This window comes from Artibeus jamaicensis, unplaced genomic scaffold (assembly GCF_021234435.1).
Source record: "Artibeus jamaicensis isolate MK-2021 breed Jamaican fruit bat unplaced genomic scaffold, CSHL_Jam_final contig_525, whole genome shotgun sequence".
Taxonomy (NCBI): domain Eukaryota; kingdom Metazoa; phylum Chordata; class Mammalia; order Chiroptera; family Phyllostomidae; genus Artibeus; species Artibeus jamaicensis.
The window spans coordinates 4,970,422-4,985,170 of record NW_026521874.1 but is presented as its reverse complement, the minus strand read 5'-3'; the positions used below and the strand labels follow the sequence as shown (position 1 = coordinate 4,985,170).

Sequence of the window (14,749 nt, the reverse complement as noted above, 5' to 3'; positions counted from 1 at the left end):
AAAGAACATTATAGAGAAAATGACATGGGAGCAAAAATCTCAATTTCAGCTTTAACAGGGGGAGGACCAGAGCAGAATCTGTGTGGACATAAAGTAATTTTTTAAAAGAGTTATTTTGGCCCTGGCTGGTGTAGCTCAGTGGACTGAGTGTGGGCCTGCAAACCACACGATCGCGGTTTGATTCCCAGTCAGGGCACATGCCTGAGTTGCAGGCCAGTTCCTAGCAGGGGACTCATGAGAGGCAACCATACATTGATATTTCTCTCCTTCCCTTTCCCTCTAAAGATAAATAAATAAAATCTTTAAAGAAATAAAATAAAAGTTATTTGGACACCTGCTACATGATAGCATGTGATTCTGTGTTGGAGAAAGAGCAAGACATGACTGGAGAGAGTTCAGTGGTGGGAAGTTAAGAAAGATGGAATTAAAAGCCCTGGCTGGTGTAGCTCAGTGGATTGAGCATGGGCCTGCAAAGCAAAGAAAGATGGAGTTAAGATTAATGTTGGATCTATTTTGGCTTTTTTGTTATGAGTTTGTTTGTTTTTGAATAAATTCAATGCCTTTAGCAAGTGGCATGGTTTGCTATTATAAGACAGGGATTATCTGAGAAGTAGTCTGAAGGAAACGTTTCATAGGTTGATCCAGTTTGGCACCATCATAAAGGGGGTCTAAGGAAGTTGCTTTCAAACTGGCTCCTGAAGAAAGAGTCAGAATTATCAACGCTGGGAGTGGGAATCGGTGCTTGGGGCTCAGGAATAGCATGTGTATAGGAAAGCAACCCAGAATGGCTGAAGCGGTGGCGGGAGTCATGTAACATAGCATTGGAGAGGCAAGCAGGAGGGTCACATCCTGCAGAGGAGGAACATGGACCATGTTCATGCATTCGTACCACAGAGATGCCGTTTTCTCATACGGAGCTGTCTTTTTCTGCAGTACCAAATATGCCCCAACAGCGGCAAGACCAGCATCATCAGAGCACCATGATGCACCCAGCCTCGGCAGCAGGCCCTCCGATCGTAGCCACCCCACCAGCGTATTCCACACAGTATGTTGCCTACAGTCCTCAGCAGTTTCCAAATCAGCCTCTCGTTCAGCACGTGCCACATTATCAGTCGCAGGTAAGGCTGATGGCACCTAACTCCTCATTTCTGTTCCATTCACATAACTTTCAATTTTTTTAAAGCTTTTTATTTGCCCTGGCTGGCGTAGCTCAGTGGATTGAGCGCGGGCCTGCGAACCATGTGAGCGCGGTTTGATTCCCAGTCAGGGCACATGCCTGGGTTGCAGGCCAGTTCCCAGTAGGGGACACATGAGAGGCAACCATACATTGATGTTTCTCTCCTGCTCTTTCTCCTTCCCTTCCTCTCTCTCTGAAAATAAATAAAATATTTAAAAAAAAAAAAAGCTTTTTATTTGTTTATCTTTAGAGAGAGGGGAAGGGAGGGAGGAAGGGGGAGAGAAACTGCAATACGAGAAACACTGATCAGTTGCTTCTCATAAGCACCCCAACCCGACCAGGAGCCAAACCTGCAACCCGTGCGACCTGACTGGGAATCAAACCAGCGACCTTTTGCTTTGTGGGACAACGCCCAACCAATACAGCCACACCGGTCAAGGCTAAATAACCTTTAATTTGAACTTTTAATAGAGTTTTTTTCTTTGTATCTGTCATTTTTAAATTCTGTGGTTGATAACAGGATTGGGAAGGGGTTTTTTAATATATATTAGAAGGTTGCCGATTATTTTAAGTATTTCGAAAGAAATAGCCAAGGCAAGTTTAAGATTTTTCAGAGTGTTTTGGAAATGTGGACACTGTGAAGTTAAAACATCTAACTAAAATCTGCTTGAGTGAGTCTGTTTGATACTTGAATGTTTCTTCTTTATTCTTCTTTGAACACAGCATCCTCATGTCTACAGTCCTGTAATACAGGGTAACGCTAGAATGATGGCACCGGCAGCACACGCCCAGCCTGGTTTAGTATCTTCTTCAGCAGCGCAGTACGGGGCCCACGAGCAGACGCATGCAATGTATGGTAGGAAGCACTTTGTCTTTTTTAGCATGTGACTGACAATTCTTAATTTGTTTTAAGCTCTGAAAAGATACTCTTTTTAGGAATAACTTGGCCTTCTATGACATTGAAGGTAAAGAAATGAAAGAAAAGATGGGCCCATTTCCATCTCTTACTTGCTTTTTTAAGTCTTTGGCTAATAATGACTTCTGTCCTGAAAGTCCTCTGTTCAAATGTCTCTCCTGTACGTAAGTGTAGTGGCGTGTGGAACAGCATCTTCTGTGGAGAAAGGTGCCTTTCGCCTCTTCTCATCAGCGTTGTCATTTGCTGCGCCCTGTGCAAGGCATGCGGGAAAGTTTGACTGATGAAAGCGCTCTCCAGCACTTTCCACCTCTTGCTCTGGGGCTTCCTGGTGTCACATAGTCTCACTGCTGTTCTCTATAATGTTACCGTTTTCTGCATCATGCTGTATTTTAACTGGTCGGTTTTATGTAATAGTAGATCTGCTTTAAACATTTACACTTTAAGTATAAACAGTGGTAAGATGAAAATGACTAGTATTGTGTGTAAAACTAAATGCATATAAGACTAATTAATAATAAGCAAAAGTTACACCTTAATATTATAGGCAGAGAACTTTGTACAGGTCAGTTTAGCAGCTGTCTGAAGTTCTCAAATAATGTGGTTTTCAGTGTTGAGAATTTGAAACAAGAACTCCACTTATATCTTGTGTAATATAGAATTCATGGATTTGACCATATTTATGGTTTTAACATATACTTTTAGTACCAGTTTTATTAAGATGTAGGTGTTGTTTTTCACTTTGCCGAGAACTCCCATACTGTCATTTAGGATTTGGCATCTCAGTTTTTTGGAGTGAGGGGAGAGAGATTTGAAAAGAGTAACCACTGTGAGAATGAAATCACAGTCACATGTAACTACATGGACATTTCATTTTTTAAAACCTCTTGTAAACTTTTTGAATGACTAAGAGTGTAAAGGTTTTTTAACTTTACATAAAAGTTTCTAACATTAGTAGGTGAGCAGGAATGGGACTCATGGGACTCGGGCAGCCGCACTCACCCTTCCTGGCACCCATCACCCGGCGTGTCTGCTCTCTTCCTGGAGGTGGGCTCCTGCCCCACAGGCTCAGGAAGGGCTGTGACTAATTTTACAGAATGCTTAGGTCTGACTTTAATTTTCTACAGTATCACTTCAGACCTTCTATTGTAGATTATGCCCTTTAGATAAAAATGATATAATGACTACATTTCTCTCAAGAATGTAGTGCAGTCCTGGCTAGGGTGGCTCAGTGGATTGAGCGCTGGCCTATGAACCAAAACATCTCAAGTTCAATTCCCGGTCAGGGTGCATACCTGGGTTGCAGGCCAGGCGCCCAGTTGGGGATGTGCAAGAAGCAACAAATAGATGTATTTCTTGCACATCGATGTTTCTCTCCCTCACTTTCTTTCTCCCTTCCCATCTCTCTAAAACAAATAAATAAAATCTTTTTAAAAAGAAGAAGAATGTAGTCCTGGCCAGGAACTTGGTTGGTTACAGCATTGTCCTGAAACCCCAAGGTTGTGTTGGTTTGATCCCCAGTCAGAGCACATACAAGAACCAAACAGTGAATGCATAAATAAGTGGAACAACAAATTTCTCTTTCTCTCTCTCCCTAAAAATGAATAAATTAAAAATATATATATACGGACAGACTGATTTGACTTACGATTTTGGTTATGATCTGTCGTTGGCTTGTCCTTAGTTGTCGTCACCAGGACTGAGTATGTATGAAAAAGCACCATTGATTCCTCACATTGGTTTTTATGCAGTTTGTACACATTTCAACAGTTTTTTAGTTTGCTAAAGGCTTAGGTGAAAAGTTCATTATTATTGTTTTTTATTTCTGGTGAATACATCATGATATAACGAGTGGAAAAACGATGTATTTCCATTTTCTGGCATACTCCTCTTGGACTAAGATCTGAAACTCATGAGCTAAAGCCTCCCTGGCTTTCAGGGAGCAGCTCTTGTGCACCCTGGTTCTGAAGGTCTGTAGTGATGCTGTGGTGCTGAGCAGGGCCTTTTTCCTCGGTGCCAGCATCTGGCTTTGTCTTTCGGATGGATGTTCATTGGTGGAAATAGCCTCACCGATCTGAAGCAGTCTGTGCAATAAATACTGTTATTTGAAGTACTAGTGGTTTTTATAACTACTTTCCCAGAACATTTCATTTGAAAAACACTTGACCTTGGACCCTGAAGTCCTTTCAAGTATGGGTAAATAGGAAATGTTGCAAACAGAGCGAAACACTGAACTTAATTTACTAGCCATCAAAGCCAGTTCCTTAATGCCAGGAGAAAGTTACTCAACGAAATACTAATGACTCTCCCACAATTTACACAGGTTGTATTTAATTGATGTCTATTGACGAGGCTGGCTAGAGCAAGGCTGTGCATTTAGTATGATTTTTGCTGACGACTTGAGGTTCATTTGGATACTTCATACCTTGAAAACACTAGGGAATTACTTTGTTCTTTGCTGTCATAAACCGTAATTTAATCTGCTAAGGTAAATTCACTGGATACTTCAGTAACTTATTTTGATTATTTTAAATATTCTAAATCCTACGTATGCCAAATACAGATTTTTAACAAATACAAATTTTAAGTACATTATTTCAAACTAAGATGAAACTGTTGTGTAGAAATACTAATGATATACTCATCCTCCTTGAACAATTTATCGAAAGGAACCAAATATTTTGAGTATGAATTGTTTCTTTTTAAGCTATATCCTTTCTATAGATTTTTAAAGCTTTTTATGTAAACAAAGGAATACGCACCCAGATGTTGGTGACAGTTAATTGATGGGGTCATAGTAAAGGCTTTGAGAATAGAAAGGACCACTAATAACTGTGAAATGAAGGACTGATACTGTTTTTACATTTTTGGTGTATTTAATATAAATATGCTAACAGATTACCAAACAGTTTAATTATTAGAAGATACATGTATACATTCTAGTAGCTATCTTAGAGAGGACTTTGATCACAGACTTCAGCTCTTTGACCCTAATCTGACTTTCATCATTGCCTCTGTGCCCTCCCTCCAAAGAAGTCCCTTTCTTCCCTCCTTAACATCTAGTTTTCTAATTCATCTGCTTCATTTTATGGTGGTGGTGTTTTCCCTTTCACAAATAGTAATAATGGAACTTCTTCTATGTAAAGCCATCAGGAAGAGTTAGATCTAGAATCTTCTTTGGTTTGTTTTTGGTAGTTAAATGCAGATAAATTAGAAAAGAAGTAGGCAAAAAGGTTTAAAATGGCACCTATTACCCCGCCCCCAACAACATCTGTTAATGTTTGGGTGCGGGTCCTTCCGAGTGCGCGTGCACACACACAGACACACACCACCCCCGTGCAGTCATTTCAGTAAAAACAGTATTGCACCCATGCTTAATATTGCTGTTACTACATTTCTGAATTTTTGGATCCGCTACCAAATGCCTGATAAACATCTTACAGAATAATGACATATTAATAGTGATGTGCAAAATTGTTTGTCTTTTGAATTAAACTTGCTAAATATTATTTTATTTTGGTACATTTTTGGTATCCAGGTTAATCAGTGGAGTACTGTGTTGCTTTGTTTATTAGATAATAATTTTATTCCTTTTAAGCAAGTCAGCCTGCAGAACTTGACACTTCAGTGCACAGAAGAAAAGTGTCTTTTCGTTCAGCCCTATCTTACTTAGTTTTTCATAGCAGTGTTTAAAGTGCTTGCCATGTCTTGTGAAATAAGAATAATGAATTATGCATGGATACAAAAAGAAATGACTAAATATGTCGACCTTTCCAGAAAATTAGGAAAATGCAGACCTCAGAAGGCTAATTTACCTTTCTATTTCCCAAATTCAGCATGTCCCAAATTACCATACAGCAAGGAGACAAGCCCTTCTTTCTACTTTGCCAGTGAGTTGGGTTTTTTATACTAATTTTAATTGAACAGTAAAACACTTTTTAAAGAATACGTGTTAAGGGAATAGTAGACTTGTTGAGCGGTATTTTCCTGTGCCAGACAAAATTACTAAAAATATATCTGTAAATAATTCAGAGTTTTAAAAAAGAAAATACAACCCAGCTTAAGAAAGCTGGAGTTTAAAAATTGAGTTGTTTCAGAAATCAATTTTTGCATACCAAGCAAACATGTGACTTTTGGAAATGTCTGATATTTTCCATATGTGAGACGCTTTTCCTAAATAGCCTTTTTTTTTTTTTTAAACCAAGCCACAAACTTAGTATTTAAAAAAAAAAACTTTTAAAAGTTAGGTTTTTTTATTGTCCTGGTAAGAAGTTCATTCTTCCCAGGATGTTGAATTGAATAGGGTTGAAAAACTAAGGGAGAAACATTTCTGTCTTTTTAGTCTTTGCATGACTGAAGGTTTAAAATATTTGGGTTTAAGCAGGAAAGCATGACCCACCAGAGATTGTCTTGGCAGCACCGGCCCCTCTCACCACCAGTGAAAAGGCAAATGACTGCTCCTAAAGGCAGAAAGTCTGGACAGAGCTTTCTTTTGGAAGTGAACTTGTAAGGTGTGTTTTCTCTATTTGTAGGTCAGTTTTTAAATAAAGCTAGTCATGGACTTTTGGTATTTGAATAGGAACAGTACTAACTTGCACAAATTTGTTTAAAATTTATGCCAGTAATGTGTCACTTTATGTGAAATACTATATTCTCCAGGATATTAAGGATTAAAATTTTATTTTAGAGACTAAATTTTGAGTTATTTTTGAATGACTCACTGTCTGAATCTACTAAATGCCAGATTTCAAAAAGCATTTAGAAAACATTTTGACTTAAAATTTTTATTAATTATGCCATGACTTGGTATCCAAAAATAAGTGTATCAATATTATTTATGTGGTGCTAGGAAATGTTAACAAATTTAATCCTTTAATAGATACTCTTTAAAAAGGAGTCTTGCTGTATATAAATACTACTCAAGGGAAACTATGTGTGTGATACAGTATGTAAAAGACAGTGTCAGGAATTCATATTTTGTGCACACAGTTTGAGGTCTCAGATGTAGTTACCCTCACCATCTTACTGTCTCTGTTAGTTTGGAGCCGTTTCCTGGTAAGTAAGCTGAAAGGTCCTTAATCATCACACCTAAGCATTAACTGCCTTAGTACAACTTCCCTTAAAAATGAATATCAGCACTTTTTAAAAGAAACGAACAGTGGGGCTACTGTTTGTCATTTAATTTGCTGCTTGAACTCCCCTCTCCCTACCCCGTCCCCTTTCTGAGCCCTTTGGTCATGATTTGGTCCAGTTGCCTTCTACTCCCCTTTGAATAGTTTTCGACCGTCGTTCTCTTCATCTTTCTAAATTTAACACCAAATTTAAAAGTTGGAAGATTTTGTTTTGCTTTGTTTTCTTTTTAAAGCTTTGCAGTGCTGGTGACCCCTCATGACTTGTGCATCCAAGGTCAAAATTAAAAATCTACTTATAAACGAAAACACACAGCTAGCTTTATGGACTGAATTGACTTCAGTAAGATCATGGCTTAGGAAACTATTTTTGGAATGTGGTTAGGAGGATTTTTAAAATCCTGTATTTAGACTTTTAAGCATTTATTTCAAGGAACACAACAAGTAGGAAACTTCTGGACAAGGTCTGGCTAGTACCTCTTTGATTTGCTTGACCTAATCCAGGTTTCATGGAGGCAAATTAAGTTTTATAAACAGGAGTTTAACTGATGAATAGCTAAGTCAGACTTTTGAAGAAAATTCAATTTATCGTTAACCTGTCTGAAGTCTTTATAGCTAAATTAATGAGTATGTAATAAAAGCGGTTAAATGATACACTTTTTTTTCAAGATTTTATTTATTTATCTTTAGAGAAGAAGGGAAGGAGAGAGGGAGAGAAATATCAATGTATGGTTGCCTCTTGTGTGTCCCCTGCTGGGAACTGGCCCGCAACCCAGGCATGTGCCCTGACTGGGAATTGAACCATGATCCTTTGGTTCACAGGCCAGCACTCAATCCACCGAGCTACGCCAGCCAGGGCGAAATAATAACACTTCTCGAAGATCAGAACTTACTGCTCTTTGCTCTCCACTTCTTATTCCCTGATCCTCTTTTATTTTTTTCTTATTTACTCTATATTGGTTCCTTCCTCTTGCCTCTTTTCTTTTCTTCCAACTCCCCCTGTTCCCAGCCTTTTAATTTTCCTTCTATCCCACTTTTTTTTTTTTTTTTTTGGTCTCATTCTTCTGGCCTTTCAAGGAACCAAACTATATTTTGTTGTTTAGTATTGACTTAATTAGCCATCCATTCCATTTGTGTATTTGAGGAGGAAAAGTGGTTCCTGGACAATGTACTTGCTTTATGTCTCTTAAGCAAGAAGATGAACAAAGGAAAATATTTCCAGTTAGCTGCCTTAAATTTTATTTGCTGCTTGAGACCCGTATATTATATCTGCTTAGTTTTTCTTATAGGACATTGTAGTTTCCTGGTGTTTAGAGTAGGGGAAGGATGGGCGTTTTTGTTGTTGTTGTTGTTACTTATTTTCTTAATACTTTGGTTATAAGATAATTAAAAGTGAAATCTAAACGTTAGTACAAAAATTTCTTGAACAAATAAACTTTAAAAAAAAAGAAACCCTGAGATTCTCTACTTCATGAAACCTCATAAATAGACTGTGGGACTCGAGAATTGCTTTTGCCCAGATTTAGTATTGCTACAAATAAAACATTTAAGAAGCTTGGAGGTAGGAAATATTTTAATACTAAGGGTTTGAAAATGAGGGCGCAGGAAGGACCCTAGACACCGACACCCTGTCCAGTAGAACTTTCTGTGGTGGTGGAATTGTGCTGTCTGACCATTGACTAGCTATGTGTGGGTGGCTGTTTTAGTCACTTAAATTTGAAAAATAAGATTCAATATTTATGTCACATATTTCAGACTTAAGTCATTGCCTAGACAGTTTGGGGGATCAGAAAGTTTATGAACATGATGGTGAAGAATGGCCTTTTAATGAGCCAGTGAAGTTGAAGTCTCTGACTGCTTTCATAGACTCAGGGCACAACGAGTCTAGCACAGTTAGTGCATTATTTTTCCTAGCTCCCAGAAAATAGTCACTTCTTAAAAACACCAACTTATACTGAAAATGTTTAAATGAAAACTTTTTCTTAAAGGAAAGAAAAAACACTCAGTGACTGTGTTGCCACAGTCATCCTGTGACTGTGTCTCAGTGTGTGTGAACTCGCACAAGTCAGGGAGCTGTCCCAGGGTTGGAACGCAGGTGCGCCCTCTGTTTAATCTAATCTGAGCGTTGACACCCGCTGTGGCCTTGGCAGTGGATGCACAGGTGATCCTAGCACTGACTCTTTACCTTGTCCTTTCCTCTTTTAAAAGATACACAAGGTTGGGGAGATAGCAGTTGGGCTAGAGTGTTGGTGGCCCTTGGCCCCGCAATGCCGGGCATTACAGAACTGCTGTGTGTGCTCAACCCTCTGAGTGACACCCCCTTACTCTGATAATAGTCCTCAGCAGCCTTGCCCTCTAGCTTGCTGAAGTTAGGGTGCCTGGTCCCAAAGTGGTACTTGCTTGTCCCCATCAGCTCCCTCTGTATCTGTATACATTTGGGCTTAGCTTTTTAAGGACTTGAGCAGTGATTGTAGACAAGGCTGAGAGTCGTGGGCTGCTGGAACACCGACCTCAGCTCATTGCTCCATCGTGGTTTGTTTTGTATCAGTGTGCTGTTGATAGTCACTGGACACAGTGGACCCATCTTTTGATTCTATACTTTTGATTCTGAAATTGCTGCTTTGGGAAGACATGAATAAATGCATTTATACCTAATCTCCTTGTTTTATTACCAAGGTATGGTCCATGCTGAGATTCACAAAGAATTGGCTTTGCATTCTTATCTTTAATGAACATGTTACATAAAGTGGCTCCTCATGTTTCCTTTGAGGTTACTCTTACTAGTAAAATTCTTTCTAAAGGCTGAAATGCTTTTGGAGAGAGTTCCCTTTTCTACATAGTTCAGATAATTCTATGTACTAGATTTTATAAAGCAAGGTGATAGATCCTGGAACAGGGAGAGCCGAGGTGGCTTCTGTGATAAGCTGAGAAAAATTGTGGTCGTTGACCCTAAAGATAAAACCTTGACCTTGCCACATACCTGATCCAGTCCCTTATCCCCAGCCCCAATACAGTCTGTGCCCACGGGACACAGCACCAGCTCCAGGGCAGTAGCATGGTGAGGTTAGCCAGATGACGGCCTTGAGCTAGAGACAGAGCAAAAGTGTGTGTGTGTGTGTGTGTGTGTGAGAGAGAGAGTGTGTGTGTGTGTGAGAGAGAGAGAGAGAGGGGTTGTTTGAAGTGTTTATGCTTATTTTACCTTTTCAGGAAAATCTAGTTATGTTGAGTAAATTTAAACCAGTTAGACCAATTAGATTTTAATGTAAAGTGTACAGTTATGTTATGTGAATAAATGCTAGTCTAATATTAAGAAATAACATCACTTATTTTTTTATGGAAATTGATGGTTTGAATGGAGTCAAGTATAGAGATTGGTGGTAACAGCGTAAGTTAGGCCTTGAGCTTCACGAAACTCAGTAGCTGAGGTGTAGAGGGTCTGTTAAGATCATCAGGTGTCAATTGTACACCCTGCATTTTTTCTTCCACTCCAGTTTCTACCGGCTCCCTTGCTCAGCAGTACGCACACCCTAATGCTACCCTGCACCCACATACTCCACATCCTCAGCCTTCAGCCACCCCCACCGGACAGCAGCAAAGCCAGCACGGCGGAAGTCACCCTGCACCCAGTCCTGTTCAGGTAAGGAGAGGCTCAGAGGCCTTTGGGCACTGCTTCCTCTTCTCCTTGCTGAGAGCGCCCTGCAGCAGCCAGGCAGCACACGATCAAAACCCCCCCCCCACAGCCGTCGCACAGCTCTGCAGGCTGTGTCCCCGGGGTTGGTTTTCAGGCACAGTAAGGTACATGTTAAGAATTAGATGATTGAGTTCTGGAAACATCAGTAATGAAAAATCTAATTTACCATGGAACAAGAAATTTGCTTGGGACTTTATTTTTCCATTCCATTCCTAATGTGTATATGATAAGTGTTTTTTCCTATTAGTTTCTTAAATCATTACCCAAGGTAAGGATCTCTGACATCTGTCAGTTCCCTGGGGCATTATTCGTGCTTTTGGTTGAGGGTTTATAACTGCCAGGCTGAGAATGGGGCTTTTACCCCAGAAAGGAGGTCTCTGAGTGGGTCCCACCCTGCTCCGACCACCCTGTACGTCCTCTGTGCTGGCCATTGCCCCTCATCTTAGACGGGCCGTGGCGGGGGAGCTTTTCCATGCACAAAGCTCAGCTGTGTGTGTGAGACCCTTCGCTGCTTTTCGTTGAAGGAGCGGTCTTCCTCATCCTGTCCTGTCCCTTTGCAGCACCATCAGCACCAGGCCGCACAGGCTCTCCATCTGGCCGGTCCACAGCAGCAGTCAGCCATTTACCACGCGGGGCTCGCTCCAACCCCACCTTCCATGACACCCGCCTCCAATACGCAGTCGCCACAGAGTAGTTTCCCAGCAGCACAACAGACCGTCTTTACAATTCATCCTTCTCATGTCCAGCCGGCATACACCAACCCACCCCATATGGCCCACGTACCTCAGGTAAACCAGCTTTAGGCAACTTTCTGTAAAGACCAGGCAGAGTGTGAAGGTTACCAGATAAGCAGCAGAGCCAGATGCTCTCCAAGCTAGGAAACCCTGTGTGTGGTTTGCCTGTCTCTTTTTTCCCGCTCAAATACATGTCATCTGGCCCTACATGGATGTTCGTGTGGTTTTGTAATGGGATCAGTGAAGTTGCTGAATGGGCAGTTCCTTTAACGTTTCCCAGCTGAGAGTGTATCAATATCTTTGACTTTGGAATGCAACCCAGTCCTCCTTTCCTTCCTGTGTCTGCTTTCGCTGTGTTTAAATAGCTTCATTGAGATATATATATATATATATGTATGTATGTATGTATGTAGACATACATATATATAATCTCTCATGCGCTCACACATGCACACACGCAGAAAGCGTGGCAGGGAGGGTGGACCAGAACAAGTTTCTAACCCTCTGACTGCCCTGGGCCTGCCAGCCCGCGTGTTAGTCACATGAGTCCCAGAGGAGCCTTTCCTCTTGTTTTCTCCGGTCACCCACGCATCTGCTTTGACTCCGTGTTGTACTTCTTGGAAAGGCTTGGCCTTGTACATTGGGGCAGCATAACTAGAAGCCGCAAGCACCCGGTCTTCCTTTTTCTACTGAGCAGCCCTGGGTGCACTCCGGAGCTCACCCCGTGTCAGCTTCTAATGGGGGAGAGGTGTGGTGGCCATCGCAGTGGCTGCTGTCTGCATCAGCAGCTGACACAAGTCCAGTGCAATCCAGGGCCAAGTTGGATTATCTTAATGAGGAGTTGGAGCCACACCGAAGCCGGGCTCTAGCGCTGTCCGTGAGGTCCGCCCCGGAAGTGTGAAGGGTGAATCTGCTGTGTATTCAGTGTCCCTCTTTGCCGCTCTCACAACAGCATGTAGGTGGGCCTGAGCTAGACTGCCTTGCTGAACTCCATGTCATGTGACACAGCGTGCCACCGAGGCTCTGGCGTGGTAGGGGCTGGAGGTGCGACTCGGTTGGCGCTCTCAGATGACCTTGTCAGAGTTTCACAGCTCTGGGGAGTTGCTTAGTGTGGCGCACTGCGGGGGCCGACTGCTTTCGATGGCGGGAGGGGTGCTCGTTGGTCAGGTGTGGGCCGGCCCCGTTCGGCTGAATCAGGAGCTCTGTGAGAGCTGGGGCCTGTAGATGTCTAGCAGTGGCTGGTGGCTGAGTCGGTATGTGGATTTACATGTAGGTTGGGACTCCTAAAAACCTCACTTTTGTGTTCTTGGGCTGAAAGAGCAAAATGGATTAACACAGGAAAGCCCAGGTTTGCCATGGGCCCACTTGAATATGTAAGATGATGAAAAACAGCGTTTCACTCGAGGCTTACCGTGGTGTGGAATTGTGCATGGCACGGGAGGCACGGGAATGGCTCTTCCTGGCCTTGCCACGTCCCTGCAAAACTGAGGTCTGTCTGTTTGGGTTGACAGGAACCTTCTGGACTTGACAGTGAGACCAGGTTGAACTCACTGTCGCATGGTACAGGGACATTGGGCTGGCCTGGGTTCTGTCTTACTGCTCCTCCCTGTCTCACTGGAGCCATTCATTGCATCTTCCTCCTCCTGCTGCTGCATCAGCATATCTTTCAGCAGAGTAGAGGGGGCCCAGTCTCTTCTCTCATTGCCCTGACTCATTCTTCACTGAGGTGTGCTGGTGAGCAGGCGAGAAGTGGAGGGGTGGGCGTTGAGGGGGCAAACAAGGAGAGCATCCATAGAACAGAATTCGACAGTCCTTGCTCATAAGGTAATGATCTGCTTTCTGTCCTATGTAAAACTTCTTCAGGCCCCACACGGAAGCCAGACTCTGAAGCATGATTACATCTTGTCTCTGTAGTTGAACGCGTGGCCCTTGGGTCGGAGGCCTGACCTTGGTGAAGACCATGCCTCACAAGTAGCATCCAGTGATCAGGAGCGCTGAAGGCTAGGACACTGCAGCCTGGTTCCCCCCAGGCTCTCCAGGCGCTTGCTCGCTCAGCCTTGCAGGGTTGATCTGCTAAAGGGCAAAGCATGTCTGTAGGTCAATTATGCTCTACTAGGGAGTGTCCCCCGAGAAACGGCCCCAAGGGCCACTGTTGCCTTTTCCTGAGAGCCCCAGCCCCGTGAAAGGAACACAGTTGACATGTTGTTTAAGCTGGAGATGTTGCCTGTATGCGTAAAAGAGCTCTCTGTTTCAGGCTCATGTACAGTCAGGAATGGTTCCTTCTCATCCAACTGCCCATGCGCCAATGATGCTAATGACGACACAGCCACCCGGCGGTCCCCAGGCCGCCCTCGCTCAAAGTGCACTACAGCCCATTCCAGTCTCGACAACAGCGCATTTCCCCTATATGACGCACCCTTCAGGTGAGGCGTGTGTGTGCAGGGGCCGCCGGGCACCCCAAAGCATTTCTGCTCGCACAGGTCAAATGGCAGGCAGGGCCAGCGCTTCAAACCCTGCATTTGAGAACTAGCGAGACCCGTCAGTGTGCACAGTAGGGACTGTGACAATCAGCCAGTGCCAGGGCCTGACGCTTCTGGAGCCGAGTCTGTGTGTGTTCTGATGGTACAGGGTTTGGCTTGAGCAGCAGCAGCAGCAGCAGCAGCAGCATTATTCTGTGGAGCTGGTCCCTAGGGCTCAGTCGGCCGTCCTTGTTTATGTCAGGTTGGACAGGGCAGCGTCTCCTTCCTGAGTCCCAAAGTCTGACGTGGGGGGCGACCACCAGGACAGTCTGATTGTAGCTCTGGAGAAAACTAGTGCTGAGAAAGCGCTGTGTGCGGATCGGTTCTGAGAGTAGTGTTAGCTCCAGCTACGCCCTGACAGGGAGAGAAGGCCGCGGTGGTGCTGTAATACTGATGGCTGCCATGGTGAGGCTTCAGTCTGACCTGTTCCTCTGAGAGCAGTACTGGTGTTGGCTAGCATTGGGGAGGGGGTATGTTAAGGCCTGTTTCTACCCCATGAGCAACAAGTCTTCTGGGAATTTTATCTGAAGTGGTTTTATGTCTTACTGGTTTGTTTCCACCTACCCCCTCCCCATTTTGGTGCAGA

The 14,749-nt window shown here is 43.0% G+C and overlaps 1 protein-coding gene across 6 annotated transcripts in view; it reads left to right on the top strand.

Annotated features, from left to right (window-relative positions):
* The window catches only part of ATXN2 (ataxin 2), a 100,864-nt gene that overhangs the window by 83,639 nt on the left and 2,476 nt on the right, over window positions 1–14,749 (top strand). For 3 of the 6 annotated variants that reach the window (XM_053669824.1, XM_037133448.2, XM_037133447.2), the window contains 6 exons: window positions 934–1,118; window positions 1,901–2,033; window positions 5,927–5,980; window positions 10,711–10,856; window positions 11,471–11,698; window positions 13,899–14,067. In XM_053669824.1, coding sequence (XP_053525799.1) covers window positions 934–1,118; window positions 1,901–2,033; window positions 5,927–5,980; window positions 10,711–10,856; window positions 11,471–11,698; window positions 13,899–14,067 — 915 coding nt within the window. The remainder of the gene's footprint in view (window positions 1–933; window positions 1,119–1,900; window positions 2,034–5,926; window positions 5,981–10,710; window positions 10,857–11,470; window positions 11,699–13,898; window positions 14,068–14,749) is intronic. The other 3 variants (XM_053669822.1, XM_037133451.2, XM_053669823.1) reach the window with 2 other exon arrangements.